Raw genomic sequence first — 16,811 nt, 5'->3', positions numbered from 1 at the left:
GTTTCTACCTCTATAGAGAGATAAAAGAAGAGGAAACTTTTATCTTTAAATTAAAAAAAAAAAAAGGAAGATTACTCCTTTGGCCAATTTTACAACACATGCTCATTCTTAAAGCATCAGCAGAAAATGTATCATCCTAACCCATACCTGCTAGGATTCTCAAGCAAATCCAATCATCTCAACAAGGGAAAAAAGATTAACAGCTATACCGAAGCTACGTACCAGAAAATGGTTAATACTATACATATTTTCATTGAATTTCAACATCTCTGTCAGTAGCCTGTTGAGCCTCTTGATCGTATCCATTTTTGCCATTTCTGGTTTTGAAAGATTTCTCTCTAAGCATACGAGCAAACATGCTTTTCGACCTGGGAATTCTTTGAGGTCCTGAATTATCACCATTCTTCTTGGCCAGGTCTTCTAAGATAATCTTGATGCTACTCTCAAAGCGGCGCCTGAATGTTGGAAATCTTGATATAGATTTGGTGATGCCTCGTAGTCTTCACGACAAAATCAGGAGGAGTTAATACAAAAATCAGAATGCCATGAGTGGTAACAATATCAGGATTCTGGATTTCACGGGAAAACAAATGATTATCACCTTCGAGCTAACGCCTCAAACTCAACTCGCCTCCGTTCAGATTCAGGTGGTGATCCAATATTTGTATTCCTCAACCTCTCAGGATCACCACTCAACAACACCAATTGGCCAAGGTATTCCTCGTCGCTGTCAGAAAGATTTTCAGCTTTGATCTGGTCCTTGATGTTCAAAAGTGGATTGAGAAACCACTCAGAGAATGTATCTATAGGCTTGTTTGTGCTAGTTACTTCACTACCATATTCGTCTGCATTAAAAGAAGATTTAAATGATCAGTCTCTTTTTAAGGGAAAGTGTGTGTTGGGGGTTTTTTGTGAGGTGGGGGGGGGGGGGGGGGGGGGGGGGAAGAGTGGGGTTGTTAGATTCACGGATATTATGACATTGAGGGTGTGTTCAGTATGAAGGAAAATGTTCTCCAGGAAAATAAGCGGGTGTCTGAAGTCTTGTTATGTCGATATGTATAAATTAAAATTTTACCTTTGCAATTTGCCCTTTTATTATTAGAGAAAAGACATGTTTTGGTACAACTTGTAAGAAAGAAACTCACTTTAAAGAACTAAACTTAAGTTGTATTTATTTACCCCCCTTAACAACTTTGAGTTAATTAAATACCCCTTAACGGCCTGGATAGGATGAGATCTTGGTGTTGTTCACCACCTCGCGCAGTGATTGGTCACGTCATTAAATATTTTTTAATTATTTTTATTTATTTAATTTTTCTCTTTCTTCTTTATCCCTTCTCCTTCTAACCCCCAACCCCCGCTCCCTCTCCTTCTTCCCCCAACTCGCTGCTGCTATCTTCTTCTTTCTTCAACAACATTCACGTATGAGTAACACCCAGAATCAACACCAAATTGAAATACATTCATTTCTTCAACACAATCCCAAACCAAAAAAAAAAAAAAGGAAAAACTAATTGTATAAAATTAACAAAACTCCACCCATTCCCTAATTCATAGCACAATTCATCACTAACCCACCCTATTCTTCTTCCATGGATTAAATGTTGGAGAGAAATAAATTAATAAATTAACGACTATAAATATTATAATTTTGTATAAAATAAATTGGCACTGTCAAAGAATACCACGAAATAAAGTATACCAAGAATTCTTCATTTTTGTGTTGTTGCTGCTGCCCCCATCCCTCCGGCCCCACTCACCCCTCCTCTCCTTCTCCTTATTCCCCATCGTTTTAGCTGTTGCTGCTGCCCCCATCTCCTTATTCCCCCCACAACAATTCAAGTGAGTTTTTTTGCTTTGTGTGCTTTTTAACTGAAGATATGAAGCTTCAAAGGATGAAATTGTAACAAAAAGTGGAGAAATAAGTGATTTAGATAAGTGGGTATTGTTTAAATTGGGTTTGAACAACAAGCATATCTAGAAAAAGAATATCTACTCTCTTCAATTTATCGTTTAAAGCATATCTGCTCTCTTCAATTTATCTAGAAAAAGAAAGGAAAAAAATAAAAAGAAGAAGAAAGAAGATGCGGATTGAGAGCAGAAGCGAGAGGATAGAAAAGAAAGGGAAAAGAATAAGAAAGAAAAGAAAAAGGAAAAGAATAAGAAAGAAAAGAAAAAAGTTAATTTAAAATGGAAAATAAAATATAAAGAAAATCTTAATATATCATCCAATTAGAAGATGACATCTGTACAGTTGGGATCAGTTTTAGTATTTTTTTTTTTCATCCCTTTAAATTAAGTCTTTTTTTCATTCACTTGCCGTTAAGGGGTATTTAATTGCTTGAAAGTTGTTAAGGGGGTAAATAAAACTGTTTAAGTTTAGTTCTTTAAAAGTGAGTTTTTCTTTTGCGAAGTTCAGTGCCAAAACATGTCTTTTCCCTTATTATTATTAAGCATTTGGAGTGATTTTTCCGATAGTGAATGAACTTGTCTGTTGGCATCTAGTTCAACTTCATGAAAATGGACTGAATAGGCACTTGTTAAAGTTGAAGGACATCCTGACATACTCTATTTTATTTTGTGTTTTTCCGCTGATGCAAACACTATTCTTGGTTTCCAAATATAGGTGCCATTGTATGTGGCAACAAAAATGGCGTCGATCAAAAGATCTTCATTTTTTGTTCCCTCAACTGATGGTTATGCTCGGGCTGCCTTGGGATGGATAGGTCATGACCCAAGATGTACACCTTACTGGCCCCATTCTCTTCTGTGGGGTTTGCTGTACTCATTGCCAGAATCAATTGTTGATGCTTGGCGTCTGAACTTCTGTATTGGAATCCGGAAGAGAGGACAGATGAAGGACTCCTGAAAGAAGGAATAGAAAGAACCTTCCTCGCCTGATCCCAATATCTCATATCTTAAGTCTGATTAGCTGAATTCATATCTTCTTCTTTCGGTTTCTCTTTCCAATTGGGTAATGCTAGTTCTGGTAATGCAACAAGAACCTTGTTGATTTCGTTCTCATTAAACAAGGCCAGATGTCATTCTTGTTGCATTTTTAGTTGTAGGCTGTTTGAATCAAGAGCGGTCTAAAAGAAATTCTAGTTCTCAATTCTCTAATACGTCTAGCCAAAAGAACCATTTTCCAGGGCAAGTAAATTAAAATGACTTTGTTTGTATTCATTCTTTGAGTTTGATGTTGCAGAATGAATTTTCAGTATGATGTCTACTCCTATGAACCAATGGAGTACCCTTACATGATTTGCTAATTTGTATTTTTCGTAACTAGATCAAAATATTACTCCTGTGATTAATCAGATCATTTGGAAATTGAGTGAGGTTTTCTACAAGTGCATGCATTGAAAACATTGGCTAAGATCATTTGAAGGTTTTCTCAGCCTTGTTCTACCACTAAAGAGGGGGAAAAAAGGAAAGTTTTATCTAAGGTGCACACAGATTCATGAACTTTGTCCTAGTTATACAATTCATTTGCAGTAGCAAGAACTAATTAAAGCTGACAAGCTGTCAAATTCATGCCCATCTTTCTTTCAATCTAAACCTGTTGACTGAAAGAGCAGAAACAGATTAAGCAAACCATGGTAGTTTCTACCGCTATAAGAGGGATAAGGAAGAAGAAAGTTTTATCTTTAAATTTTAAATTAAAAAAAAAAAAAAGGAAGGTTTACTTCCTTGCCAATTTTACAACATGCTCATTCTAAAGCATCAGCAGAGAAGATATCATCCTAACCCCATTCCTGCTAGGATTCTCAAGCAAATCCAATCATCTCATCAAGGACAAAAAAGATTTTAACATCTATATCGAAGCTACACAGAAGAAAATGGTTAATACTATACATATTATCATTGAATTTCAACATCTCTGTCAGTAGATTCTACCAGTTGAGCTTCTTGATCATATCCATTCTTGCCATTTCTGGTCCTGAAAGATTTCTCGCTAAGCATGCGAGCAAACATGCTTTTTGACCTGGAAACTTTTTGAGGTCCTGATTCTTCTGATTGTCTACTATCACCATGCTTCTTGGCCAGTTCTTCTAAGATAATCTTGATGCTACTCTCAAACCGGCGCCTGAATGTTGGATATCTTGATATAGATTTTGTGATGCCTCGTAGTCTTCATGACAAAATCAGGAGAGTTAATACAAAAATCAGAATGCCATGAGTGGTAACAAAATCAGGATTCTGTATTTCACCTTCGAGCTAACGCCTCAAACTCAGCTCGCCTCAGTTCAGATTCAGGTGGTGATCCAATATTTGAATTCCTCAACCTCTCAGGATCACCACTAAACAAAACCAATTTGCCAAGGTACTCCTCGTCGCTGTCGGACAGATTTTCAGCTTTGATCTGGTCTTTGATGATCAAGAGTGGATTGAGAAACCACTCATAGAATGTATCTCTAGGCCTGTTTGTGCTAGTTACTTCTGTGCCATCATCGTCTGCATTAAAAGAAGGTTTACATGAACAATCCTTTTTTATAATTCACTATTAAATGGTCAAACTTGCATATTCGACTTACTTAACAAGATACCATCACTGTTGGCTTTGGCAGATTGTATAAGGGTCTGAAGGATGCAATAGGCAGGCAAACCAATGCTAATGACTTGACCACTGTCTTTATTAGACTTGGCATCTTCAATGTCCATTTGTGTAATTACTCCTTTAGATACCATGATCTCACCATGACGTTGACAGCCCTTGAATATGCCATCAAGAAGCTACAGTAGTAATATATGTGGAGCGCAAATTAGCACCAAAATTCACAGCCAGGTACTGGTGAAGCATCACAAAAGCAAATAACTAAGTATACCTCAAGGGGCTTCAACTCGACCATGGGGGCATTGATGGAGTTTGTACGAGATGGTGGATTTCTGAAAGAATCAGGCCTTGAGAATGAAGCTGCACGAGAGCTGGTTCTTGATGCAGTCTTCTTTCTGTACTGAGGCCTGTATGAATACCAGATATATGGCAACTATCAAAATTATTTGAAAATAATAGCCTGTTTGGCCAAGCTTCTCCCCGGCCAAAAATGTTTTCTCCCCCTCAAAAAGGTGCTTTTGTTTCAAAGTTGAGGTGTTTGGCCAAGATTTTAGGAGAAAAAAAAGTGCTTTTGAGTAGAAGCAGAAGCTGTTTTGAGAAGTTGAAAAAAGTAGCTTCTCCTCAAAAGTACTTTTTTTGAAAAGCACTTTTAAAAGCTTGGCCAAACTCTAATTGTTGCTCCGAACACTAATTGTTGCTCAAAAGTATTTTTCAAATTGATTAGCCAAACACAAACCGCTTCTCACCAAAAGAACTTTTTTGAAAAGCACTTTTCAAAACAAGCTGATTTTAGAAGTTCGGCCAAATAGGCTACAAATATAGTTTGGTCAATTATCACAGGTATGGAGGTTTAAAGGTTGTAGTTATCAGAACCTAGGAAAGCAGGACCCTTCTCGCATGTCTAGCACATCATTGCTATATTCATCATATATGGACAAGGAAGCAACAATATAGCAAAGCCCTAACCAAAGAGAACACTCCTGAAGTAGAAGGCAATGGTAAAACTTTAGCAGTTAAGGAAATGTATAAAACACAAGAGGCAATTTTGAGGTCCTTGAAGCAAAAAAGGAAGTTAACCTGATATACAACTACTCCTGCATAAGCACCCAGCAGGATACTTGATAACATTGATCCAATGAATGCACCAACAACAGCCAGTGGCCAGAGTAAGATAGCAAGACCAGCAAATGGGACACAGATTGTCTCTAGAAAAGGTCCTTCCCGACCTATACAATCATGAAACAAACGTCGCCACCCCTTGATAAGCATGTAAGGGAATTTGCAGGCAGCAATTACTATGATCGTCGGTATATCAACCAGGAGTCCTAGTGCCACAGCTATTAGCGCCAAAGGAATATAAAGCAACCTGCAATAGATTGCAAAGTAACTTCTGAGCAAAGAGTAAATCTCTCATGAAGAATAATTACCCAGCCAAACCCCCAACATATGCTTGCAGGTAAACAGCATAAGTTGAATCCATGAAAATCGAAGAACCATTTTGTTAAGAAAAACAGGAGAATTTTTAAATGCTAATATCTTAAGTGCAAAGACCTACAACATGCAACTTAGACTAATGCATCTGTGGCATGATGTGTTTCGTTTTGTTAGAATTAAGAGTAACTAAATAAGTGTTTTAAGGTTTTGTATGACCTAACTTGACCCTTTACTGATTTTAAAAATTGTTGACAGCGTTGTTGAGTTTGTTTTGGTAGACCTATGTTAGAAGAATAGATGGAACATGTAAAGAGGTATAAAGATGCTATAAACAGTAAGTATATACTCTTATCTTTCTTTTCGTATAGTTTGCCAATTTAGTAACAGGGACATACTTTTGGGATGAACTAATACGAAAAATGCATCAAACAAAAGGGGAAAGATGGAGTTTTGACAATGCTCCTGAAGCAGAAGTGAAAATAGATGAAATATTGACCTGATCTCATAGTATTTATCACCAGGAGGTCCTTGAAGTCGCAAATCATCCATGATTGAAAAGTAGGAATGGTATAAAACATCCCTCAGATCCCTAACAATAGTAAAGCTTCCTTTCACTGTGTCCCAAGTCCCATCCTACCATTAACAATGAAGCAATTAACAAACTCGAAGGCAAAACGAGAGATGACATATCGACAGTGTATGAAATAGGAACCATTAAGACATACATATATACTGTGAAAGAAGGCATTAGTCCTCTTTCCACCCACAGCTTGAAAAGTGCCAAACACTGGTGAAAGGAAGCCATAAGCAGCCCCGCCAACAACGCTGCTTGCGAATCCAATCAACGGCCAAAAAATTAAAATAACAAGGACACATATGCTTAACACAAGTTTTAAAGCTGGACCTAGTTGTTTTGTGCTGCAATTCATCAAACAAGATGGAAGTCACTAAAGAATATTTTTACAATACATGAGGTTAACCATGACAAAAATAGCTAAAGAATTCACCTCCATAGACAGTAAAATGTATAGAACAGGTGCACTGGCCAAAGACCCAAAATAAGAGCAGAGTTTCCAACTGTGACTATAATGAGGATCAAAGGGCACAAAATGACACCTGCAAAGAGTAAGTAGCACAAACCTGTTATTTCTATTCAAAATCAAATAGAATAGCTCTGGAACAATACTAACGCTAATACAGAGTAACAAGGGATTGAAGAACATTCTGCAAAAAGATAGAGTGGAGCTAGGAAACAACAACAACTATGCCTCAGTCCCAACAAGTTGGGGTCGGCTATATGAATCTTCATTTCTTCATTTAAGCTCATATCATATCATCATCATACTAAATAAATAAAAGTGAAAAATACGTTAAAATAATAATAATAATTAAAAAAAAAAAAGTTTCATAACAATTGTAAAACCTATCCTCCACTAGTAGCTATGAGCCTATCAACTATACGAATCTTTTTCTTCCATTGTGCCCTATCTTTAACTAAGTCTGCATCGATAAAGTGGAGCTAAGGAGAGGGGGGGGGGGGGAAGAAGAAAGAAAAAGAAAAGGGGGATAAATGCACATATGATGCAGGATAACAGTAGCACAAAATAAGAGAAAATGTATGCTACTAATTTGAAATTGACAAAAGGAAAGAAGAGACAGAGTGAGTGTAAATAGTAGTTGTAATTGAAGAAGAACCTTTCAAGACACCAAGAATAAGGAGGCCAATGAAGTATGGTAAGAAACAGATGAAGCTCCACAAAGAAGCAAGAAACCCCCTTGGGGGTTCCATTCTTATTATGCTTAGCTAAAATCAAGAATCACTCGATCTTTACACAATACTACAAAGCCCCTTTCACAGGCAATGAAACTTGGAAAACCCAAACAAAAATGGAGTCTTTTGCTTCTCAAAACAAGATTCTTGGTTTAAAAAAATCGAGTCTTTTTGAAATCAGGACGTAAAATGGAAAGAAAAAAAGATATTTTTGATGTGGGTTTTGAGGATTGATGAATTAAAAAGTTGGTTAACTGTCAACTTATTGGGAATAAAGTAGATACCAATAACTTTTGGAGCTTGTGGAAAAGAAGAAAAAGAAAATTTGAAAGCGTTTAGAAGCAAGGTATTCAAGTGCTCCTTTTTTAATAATGGAATACTTTATCATTGATCCTTTTGAAATTATGGAATACTTTATTATCCTATTTCCTTTATTTGTACGTATACCATTTTCAGCTTTGCTGAAAGGTGCAGCACTGGAGCTTTGTGATTTAAGATGGAGACGGTTTACAAGTAGCAAATTAGGACTTGATTAAGGTTGTTTTAGCGTTCAAAATCTATACGGAAACTTTTGGTATTTTGCGCGTATACTCCGAGTTTGATTTCTAAATACGACAATATTTTTTGTTTGGTGACCCATAAAACTTCAAATTCACTCTAATAATTCGAATGTTTGATTAATGATGTGCGCGTTGGTTGCTAAAAGAACATCATTGAAATCTATACTGATATTATATTTTAATATTAGAGATGCTGTGATAGTGAAAACAATTATAGTGATTGTTGAAAGTTCTAATAGCATTATGGTATCAAAGTTAAATATTTATAATTTTTAAGTGTGTGAAAACATTATATAAATGGAATAATATCAAACATTTTGAAATATTCCGGAAATAAAAAGATTGCCACAAAAAATTGAATGGAGAAAGGGAAAAAACATTACGTAATATCTAGAATTGTCAGCCCGACATGTCCAAAAATCTTCAATATTGAATTATCCTACTTTGAGACTAACTTCACTTGCCTCAATGAATAATAATATTAATATAATAGTAATAATTTAAAAAAAAAAAACTAGATACTGAAAGTCGTAATATAATACTTCATTTTTGGTTCTTTGGTTAGAGTTACGCAAGTATTAGTTATGCGGGATTGTGAACCAATAACAAAACACCGTACTTGTGCAAAATTTTAAACATAGCAACTAACCCCCTGTTTGGATGGTGGTTTCCTGTGGTTCATTAATGTATGGTTTTCTATGAAACCATGTTTGTTTCCATTGTTCTTAAAATTATGTGGTATGGTGTTGTAAACCCGTGATTCATTCTATGGTTATATAACCATGAAAAGTCCCAATTTTTTAAACCACGGATTTGGTGGTTTTTCCGTGATTACGTATTTCATTTCTCCATTATACCCCACCCTCCACCATCCATCCCACCCCACCCCACCCTACCACCCACCCCTCCCCTAACTACCCCCACTCCTTTGCCACCCACCCCCACCACCCACTACCCCACTCTCATCCCACAACCACCCATCTCACACCACTCACCCCACCCACTACTTACTTATTTTTTAAAGTTCCTATTTTATTCTTTACCTGAGTTTTATTAATATATATAAATTAATTTCTAATTAAGAGTTAAAGGTATTTTAGTAAACTTACAAGTTATTATACAGTACCATACAATCAAACCAAACAATACAAATGTTATTAAACCACAACAAACGATACAGTGTATCCAAACATTGCGTATTTGTAGGGATGGCAAATGGGGCGGGGCAGGGCAGGTCAATGGTTAAACGGGGCAGGGCATGACAATGCTTAAATAGGGCAGGGCAGGGCGGGACAAGTCAAAACTTATTTTTTCAAAATATTAAATGGGGTTGGGCAGGTAGTAGGGCGAGTCTAAACTTTGGTTTGTTTAGTTGTTTTATTACGTTTTCTTGCAATTCCAGCTGCAAACTTAGCTAGGAAATTGGGAACTTGGCGGGGAAAAATTGTTACCCAATTTTGGTACACTTTTATGCTTTATTTCTTTAACCTTCGTAGAGTATTATTTGATTAAACCAAAGAAATGTTTCAGTTAAATCATGAGAATCTACGCATATTAGAATTAAAACATTACTTTGACTTTAGTCCCAATGGAGAAAAACTGTCAGCTTACATATTCTAAGGTCTAAGTTTGAAACTTATTTAACAAAAATTAAAGGTAAATGTATTGGAAGTAGGAAGAGCAGTAGCCTTTAGTAAAGTAAACAATATTTAATATGAGTTCTCATATTTTTATAAAAGTTAAGACTTCATTTGGTTCAAAACTGATCTAATTGAATATTTGATAATGAGATTGAGTAATATAATCTTCTATATCACACTTCAGATTATGAGCTAAAAGTTAAATAAAATGGGTTTAGTAATTCATGCGAGAATGGTTACAAAATCAACGTATTAACATTATTAAAGTATCTTTACAAAATAATAAGTAACTAATAAATTAGAAAATTGCAACCAAAAAAAAAAAAAACTGAAGATGATTTTAAAAGGATTAAATTGATCTTCTCTTTAAATTATGGTAAAAAAATATATAAAGAAAATGTAAATAGGGGCTAAACGGGGCGGGGCTAAATGGGGCAGGGCAGGGCTCAATCTAAATAGGGCAGACAGTTAAACGGGGCAGGGCAGGACAGGGCAAAACTTTAGTAGGCGAAGACTTAACCCGCCCTGCCCTGCCCTACCTCGCCCTATTGTCATCCCTACCTAATTGTACTCATTAATACAGTACAATACAATACAACACCATACTGTCAGTGGCGGATGTAGCTCTATAACTTGGGATTCAATTGAACCCCAAACTTTTGTTGCGGGGTATAAATTTATGTGTAAAAATTTACTAAAATTACAATAAATAGTAGATATGAACTCATAATTTTAGAAATATAATGGTTTAGTGCTAAAAATTTAAAATGTTGAACCCCTAAAACTTAAATCCTAGATCCGCCTCTACCATACCATACTGTACATTAATGAACCACGGGAAATAACCATCCTAAAACTTAAATCCTAGATCCGCATCTGCATACTGTACCATACCATACATTAATGAACCACGGGAAACAACCATCCAAACAGAGAGTAAAATGCTACCAAACATGGTACTAGTTTAACACACATGAATAATCTACTTTCTAACAAGCAACCCAACGACCCCTTCTGAAGAATGTTCTGCCAAAAAAAATGGTGGAGCTAGGCAAGGGGACAAAACAAAGAAAGGGGGATAAATGCACATATGATACGGCATCACAGTAGTACAGAATAAGAACAGATGTATGTTAATTGAAGTTAAGTAAAGGAAAGAAGAGACAACAGTGTAAATTGAAGAAGAACCTTTCAAGACACCGAGAATAAGCAGGCCAATGAAGTATGGTAAGAAACATATGAAGCTCCACAAAGAAGTAAGAAACCCCCTTGGGGGTTCCATTCTTATTATGCTTAGCTGAAATCAAGAATCACTCGATCTTTACACAAATACTACAAACCCCCTTTTCATAAGCAATGAAACTTGGACAACGCAAACAAAAATGGAGTCTTTTGCTTCTCAAAACAAGATTCTTGGTATAAAAAAAAAAAAAATCGAGTCTTTTTGAAATCAGGACGTAAATGGAAAGAAAAAAGTTATTTTTGATGTGGGTTTTAAAGATTGATGAATTTGATAGCGTTTAGAAGCAAGGTATTCAAGTGCTCCTTTTTTAATAATGGAATACTTTCTTATCCTATTTCCTTTATTTTATACGTATATCATTTTCTCAGCTTTGCTGAAAGGTGCAGCACTTGAGCTTTGTGATTTAAGATGGAGACAGTTTACAGTAGCAAATTAGGACTTTATCTAAGGCTGTTTAGCGTCCTAAATCTGTACGGAAACTTTCGGTATTTTGCGCGTATTTTCCGAGTTTGATTTCTAAATATGACAGTTATTTTTGTTTGGTCAGACCCATAAGACTTCAAATTCAATCTAGTAATGCAAATGTTTGATTAATGGTGTAGGTGTTGGTTGCAATAAGGACATCATTGAAATCTATACTGATATTATATTTTATTATTAGTGATGCTGTATAGTGAAAAGAATTATAGTGATTGTTAGAACTTGGAAGTTCCATAAGTAGTGGTAACATTTTAGTAGCAAAGTCTAATATTTAAATTATTAAACGAATCTATGGTTTTAAGTGCGTGAAAACATTAAATAAATGGAATGCTACCAAACATTTTGAAACGCTCCGGAAATAAAAGGATTGCCACATAAAATTGTAATGGAGAAAAAAAAAATTGAATATCTGGAAATTGTCAGCTCGAGATGTCCAAATTAAATGTCTTCAATACTCCTTCCGTCCACTTTTACTTGTCTACGATACTAAAAATAGATGTGAACTTTATTCATCGGTTTACCTATTTTATCTTTATTATTAAGTACAAGTTATTTTCAATTCATTTCCCAATGGGTGAGATGACTTAAATAGTTAGAGGTTATATAGTACTCCCTCCGTTCATAATAAGTAGTGTTTTTAACTTAAGCACATTCCTTGATAAAACTATTCACTCCTAGAAAATAAGAAGTATTTTGCTAGCTTACCTTTTATAAAGACTCAATATTTTGAAATGTCGCTAGTGCAGGTCTTTCCAAGTGGTTTGACACCTTTGATTAGAGTTCAATTTCTGTATTTTGACGGTGTAAATTTTTTTACATCATCAGATCAAGACGACAAACAACATATAAACGTCAAGTGAATAACCATCCCAGGTTTTGCAATCGGTTTATTAAAGATAAATCCATTTGATTAACATTTTCATATACGGGATCTCGTTTTATTCTATTCTTGGGGCACATGGGATATTTGTGTACTACTAGTTGTTCTAGCATCATTCACTTTATCTACAATACCTACAGCAAACATTTGTCAACTGAAGCTACGCAAAGAATAGATTCTACTAAGCATTTTATCTTTTTGGTACTTGTACTAGAAGAATAAAATATGCTTCAGCTTCCTCATAGTACCTGGCATAATTCCTTTAATTCCATCTGCAATTCTATGGAAACAACTCAAAAAGACTGTAAAATTTTCAACTTTCATGACAAATTTTTCAGTTCAAGGGAACAATATTAGTGGATCAAGAATGACACTTTCCAGGCATCCAGTTCTTAGGTAACATTTGGGCCCTTCTTTGCGATACTCAAAAGAGGGAGCCATTACATTATAATGGTAGTGAATATGGACATGGCCAGATAAAAGGTGAATACTTCAATCCAGGAAATTCCTAAGAGGTAAAAGGTAGACGAAACAGGCCTGATTTTGCATCTAAAGTCAATCAGAGTTATCTTACTATGTAGCTTTGCACAAGAGGAAGCACATACTCTTTGTTGAAAACAGCACAAATATAAACAATGAGTTGTATGCTTTTAAGGAGACCTACAGACACACAAGCAATATAAAGTTGGGCTTATCATGTTCCTTTTGTCTGAGCAGTAAATATTTCTTCCCTGTCAAAAGGCCTGCTTCTTCTAGGAACATCAGCTATATTACAGAATTCCGACAAGGTTTTCCTGATTTTCACCCTTTTCGTTTTCTCTGGTGGACGCTGACCAAGAACGTTTAGATCAATACTCGCACCATATGCCTGCGTAGAGCCGATGACCGCATCATAAGCCTTTGTAGAAAGACTCAAGCCTTCATTTAGAGCCCTAACATACAACTCATATGCCAGCCTCGGCTTGCCATCATTCACGAGAGCCTCAATTAGCATTTCATAACTAACCTCATTGGGGGTTATGTCTTGAGTTTTCATACGCTGAAACCACTCGTACGCAACACCTCCCATACCATTCCGAGCACATCCACTGATAATCGCGTTGAACGTAACAACTGTAGGTTCAACTCCAGTGGAAACCATCTCCTTGATGATAGAATCAACTATGTTGAACTTCCCTCGGGCAGTGTAAATCGATGCCATAATCGTATACGCATACAAATTTGGCTCGATCCCCATTTTGATCATATGTTTCCAAACCTGGAGGGCCTCATCGTAAAGCTTGCCTTTCTCTAGAGCACTGAGCAATGCTCCATAGGAAATAACTGTCGGTTTTTCACCTTTTTCTACCATTCTCTTAAATATCTGTACTGCAGCAGATGTTTCTGAAGCTTTGGAACAAGCGACAAGCACGGAATTCCATTCCCTACTGCTCGGCTTAAGCCCTTTTTCTTCCATTTTATTCAGCAACCTAACACCCCATCGCCAAATACCTCTTTTTCTAGCTGCACTCAGCAGTATGTTAAAATGAGAAACTACCAGTTCATATGACATGTTATTTGGTTTTGGCCCCTCATCTAATAAATCCTCGTAAATTTCAAGAGCTGCCCACCATTTTTTCGCCTTACCCATCAACCAAATAATATGGTTGCAGACGGATAAGCTAATCTCTGTATCAATCTCTCTTATCCTATTATACAATTCTTTTGCTACCACATAATGTTCTTCACGGGTACATGCCCACACTAGGCGTTCATATTCTGCACGACTAGGTTGGATCCTAGCCTTATCCATATCCGTTAGTAGTTTCAGAACATTGGTGCTTGAGTTTTCGCCCTTTACCAGCCACTGCCGCATCACCTGGTAGCAAATTCGAATTATGAAATTCTCAAGCTTGGGAAATTCATACTTCCAATTTTCTTCCTCAATATTTCCTATTTCACCATTTTGATATTTCTCTCTTGCCTTGAGAAATAAAGTTATAGCACCAAATCCATCTTCAAGTCTCCGATAAGCAAACAAAGCAGTGGAATAGGATGCGGGACTAGGAAAGAGTTTCTTCTTTGGCATCTCTTTAAATAGTTCGAGAGCTTCAATTTCCCGACCTTGTTCTATATAGACTCTCATTAAAGTATTATACGTTACAACATTAGGTTCCACTCCTTCTGAGACCATATCATCCATGACTTTATCAACAAAATCATACTTCCCCGCCTCCTTTATAGCACCCAACAAACTGTTATAAATGAACACATTTAAGTTAATAGAGCCAATATTATCCTTGCTCCTCCTCCTTAACCACTCAACAAGTGCCATTGCAGACTTCAACTTCTTATCTTTACCGAGACCTCTAATCATAGATGAGTAAACTTGAAGGGGCAATTCTACCTTATCCTTAAGAACTTCATCTACCTCATCTGCAGTTTTGACAAAGTGCAAACTATGTGCTAGAGCTCGAACATCCACTTTCTCGCCTTTTACTCGCCTTGACTCATCCTCCTCAGTTCCAATATCATCATAATTATGAGTCAAGACCCCCTTCTCCTCCAACTGAACACAATTTAAACCCTCAACCAAACCCTCCCCTCTAGTGAAAGATTGTGAATTTTGTTTTATTACATCACAATCAATAGCTTGTTCTTCAGAAGCCTGTGCCAAAGCAAAAGATGGGGCAAACGAATCCTTCAAGAATTTAGTTCTCAAACAAAAATCTTGTTTTCTGAACTTAGTCTTATTCCTTGTATACCTAAGACTTCTGGATAAATGATCAGGACTTGAATTATGTGAAAAAGAATATGCAAGAAACCAACTCTCAGTTTTCCTCCATGTAAAAACTGAATTAGAAGATGAAGCCAACTCTGATTCCATATGGGGTAACATACTAGAATTACTCCTTGAAGACCAGACATTTAGATAAGGCATTTTGTACATAGAAATTTACTAACAAATACTCAAAATTCAGATTTTTAACCAAACATTGATGATTGAGTAACCCATCAAGATTCTTGCTTTTTCAAAGATAAAAAAGAGGAGCAGTTGTTCATTATAATCTTCAAGAGTTCAACAGCATACCTTAAAGAAGACTAAACAGCATAGTAAGTAGGGATTATTGCAAAATTGAAGTTGACTGGAACTAAGAAATGGGTCTAACTGATTTTGGAAAGTTGGTTTTTCGACCATTCATATTATTGTTGCTTTTCTGGTAGCCATTCAATTTGCTGTGAACTGAAAGTTAGTGAGGTGTACCAGAAATTCTGAGGCTGGGAAATTATGCTGACAAAGAATTACAGTGTCGTAAAGAGCTTAGACAGATCCACTGGGCTGTAAGTAATAGTTGGGTTTGAATCTCGTGGGACTACTTAAAAGTCTTTTGGGCTCAACTGATCCATACCCACAAGTTTTGGTTCATTGAATGGTGAGAGATACTGGGCCACAAACCATTTATTGCAGCCTTGATCTACAAATAATCATTTTTTTTGCGCGGATTGTCCTTCATTTGGGGCGATCTTTAATTTTTGTCCTTCAAATTGGTGGTATTTAAGTTTTACCTTTCGCCTAACATCCTAAGGTTGTAGGTTCGAACCCCAGCTTAGTAAAAAAAAAAAAAATCGCAAGGCTAAAATTCTGCCCATGCAAATTTCTGCCTTGCGAATTTTTTTAATTTTTTTTGACTAAACGGGGTTCGAACCCGAAACCAAGGGATTATAATCGAAGGACAAAAGTTAAGACCACCAATTTGAGGGCCAAATATTAAAGACCACCCCCAGCGAAGGGCAATCCTGCAAATTGCCCACAAATATGCACAGTTGGCCATAAGTAAAAAATATTTACAGCCTTTAGCCAGTTTGCATAACAGTATATACATATATTAAACATTTGTCGGCTATTTTCTTGGTAGGCAGCTATTTATAAATTTCTTTTTAGGTTTTGAGGTGGAAAAAATGGTGTAGGATGGCCAGGTTTTGAAATCATTTTTAATATTTAGCTGTTATTAGAATTGTAATTGAAAAATAGTCACTTCATAATGCGAATTTAGACAAAAAAAATACTCGAGCATAGCGTGTTGGAGTCAGTTTATACCAGTGAAATTCTAGCATATTATGCTGGAGTACGAAAACTACCTTTATGTGACACTCCAACACAGTGTGATGGACTTTCGAACTGTTACATGTGTATATCCAATCTCATTAAAGTGGTATATTTTATTCATACTTTAATCTCTTCTATGAATCTTGTTTAATTTTTTCTTC

General features: G+C 36.1%; 2 protein-coding genes across 3 annotated transcripts; both read right to left on the bottom strand.

Annotated features, from left to right (window-relative positions):
* Window positions 1-3,624: 3,624 nt before the first annotated feature.
* On the bottom strand, window positions 3,625-11,584 carry LOC132047274 (uncharacterized membrane protein At3g27390-like). 2 transcript variants are annotated; one of them, XM_059438271.1, is made up of 10 exons: window positions 11,149-11,584; window positions 6,997-7,105; window positions 6,715-6,907; window positions 6,486-6,622; window positions 5,633-5,921; window positions 5,429-5,535; window positions 4,827-4,962; window positions 4,536-4,734; window positions 4,212-4,455; window positions 3,625-4,132 (listed from the first exon to the last, which is right to left on the bottom strand). In XM_059438271.1, exons 1-10 carry the CDS (start codon window positions 11,240-11,242, stop codon window positions 3,862-3,864), a joined length of 1,779 nt encoding a protein of 592 aa, XP_059294254.1. In that variant the 5' UTR covers window positions 11,243-11,584; the 3' UTR covers window positions 3,625-3,861. The 2 variants fall into 2 exon arrangements, with proteins under 2 accessions (XP_059294254.1, XP_059294253.1); XM_059438270.1 differs by lacking the exon at window positions 11,149-11,584 and adding an exon at window positions 7,685-8,155.
* Window positions 11,585-12,901: 1,317 nt separating this feature from the next.
* LOC132047273 (protein LOW PHOTOSYNTHETIC EFFICIENCY 1, chloroplastic) lies at window positions 12,902-15,832 on the bottom strand. Its single transcript, XM_059438269.1, has one exon. It carries the CDS (start codon window positions 15,490-15,492, stop codon window positions 13,258-13,260), a length of 2,235 nt encoding a protein of 744 aa, XP_059294252.1. The 5' UTR covers window positions 15,493-15,832; the 3' UTR covers window positions 12,902-13,257.
* Window positions 15,833-16,811: the final 979 nt, after the last annotated feature.

This window comes from Lycium ferocissimum, chromosome 2, assembly GCF_029784015.1.
Source record: "Lycium ferocissimum isolate CSIRO_LF1 chromosome 2, AGI_CSIRO_Lferr_CH_V1, whole genome shotgun sequence".
Lineage (NCBI taxonomy): Eukaryota > Viridiplantae > Streptophyta > Magnoliopsida > Solanales > Solanaceae > Lycium > Lycium ferocissimum.
The sequence above is the reverse complement of the archived record's forward strand: the minus strand, read 5'-3'. Positions and strand labels throughout refer to the sequence as shown.

What these genes read in the sequence shown, in the direction of transcription:
- LOC132047273 (XM_059438269.1), bottom strand. Translation starts at nt 15,492, where the DNA reads ATGTACAAAATGCCTTATCTAAATGTCTGGTCTTCAAGGAGTAATTCT.
- LOC132047274 (XM_059438271.1), bottom strand. Translation starts at nt 11,242, where the DNA reads ATGGAACCCCCAAGGGGGTTTCTTACTTCTTTGTGGAGCTTCATATGT. An exon ending in CAGGAGTAGTTGTATATCAG is followed by an intron (nt 5,536 to 5,632) that starts GTTAACTTCCTT and finishes CTTCTACTTCAG; the next exon opens with GAGTGTTCTCTTTGGTTAGG. An exon ending in GAAGGGTCCTGCTTTCCTAG is followed by an intron (nt 4,963 to 5,428) that starts GTTCTGATAACT and finishes GTATTCATACAG; the next exon opens with GCCTCAGTACAGAAAGAAGA.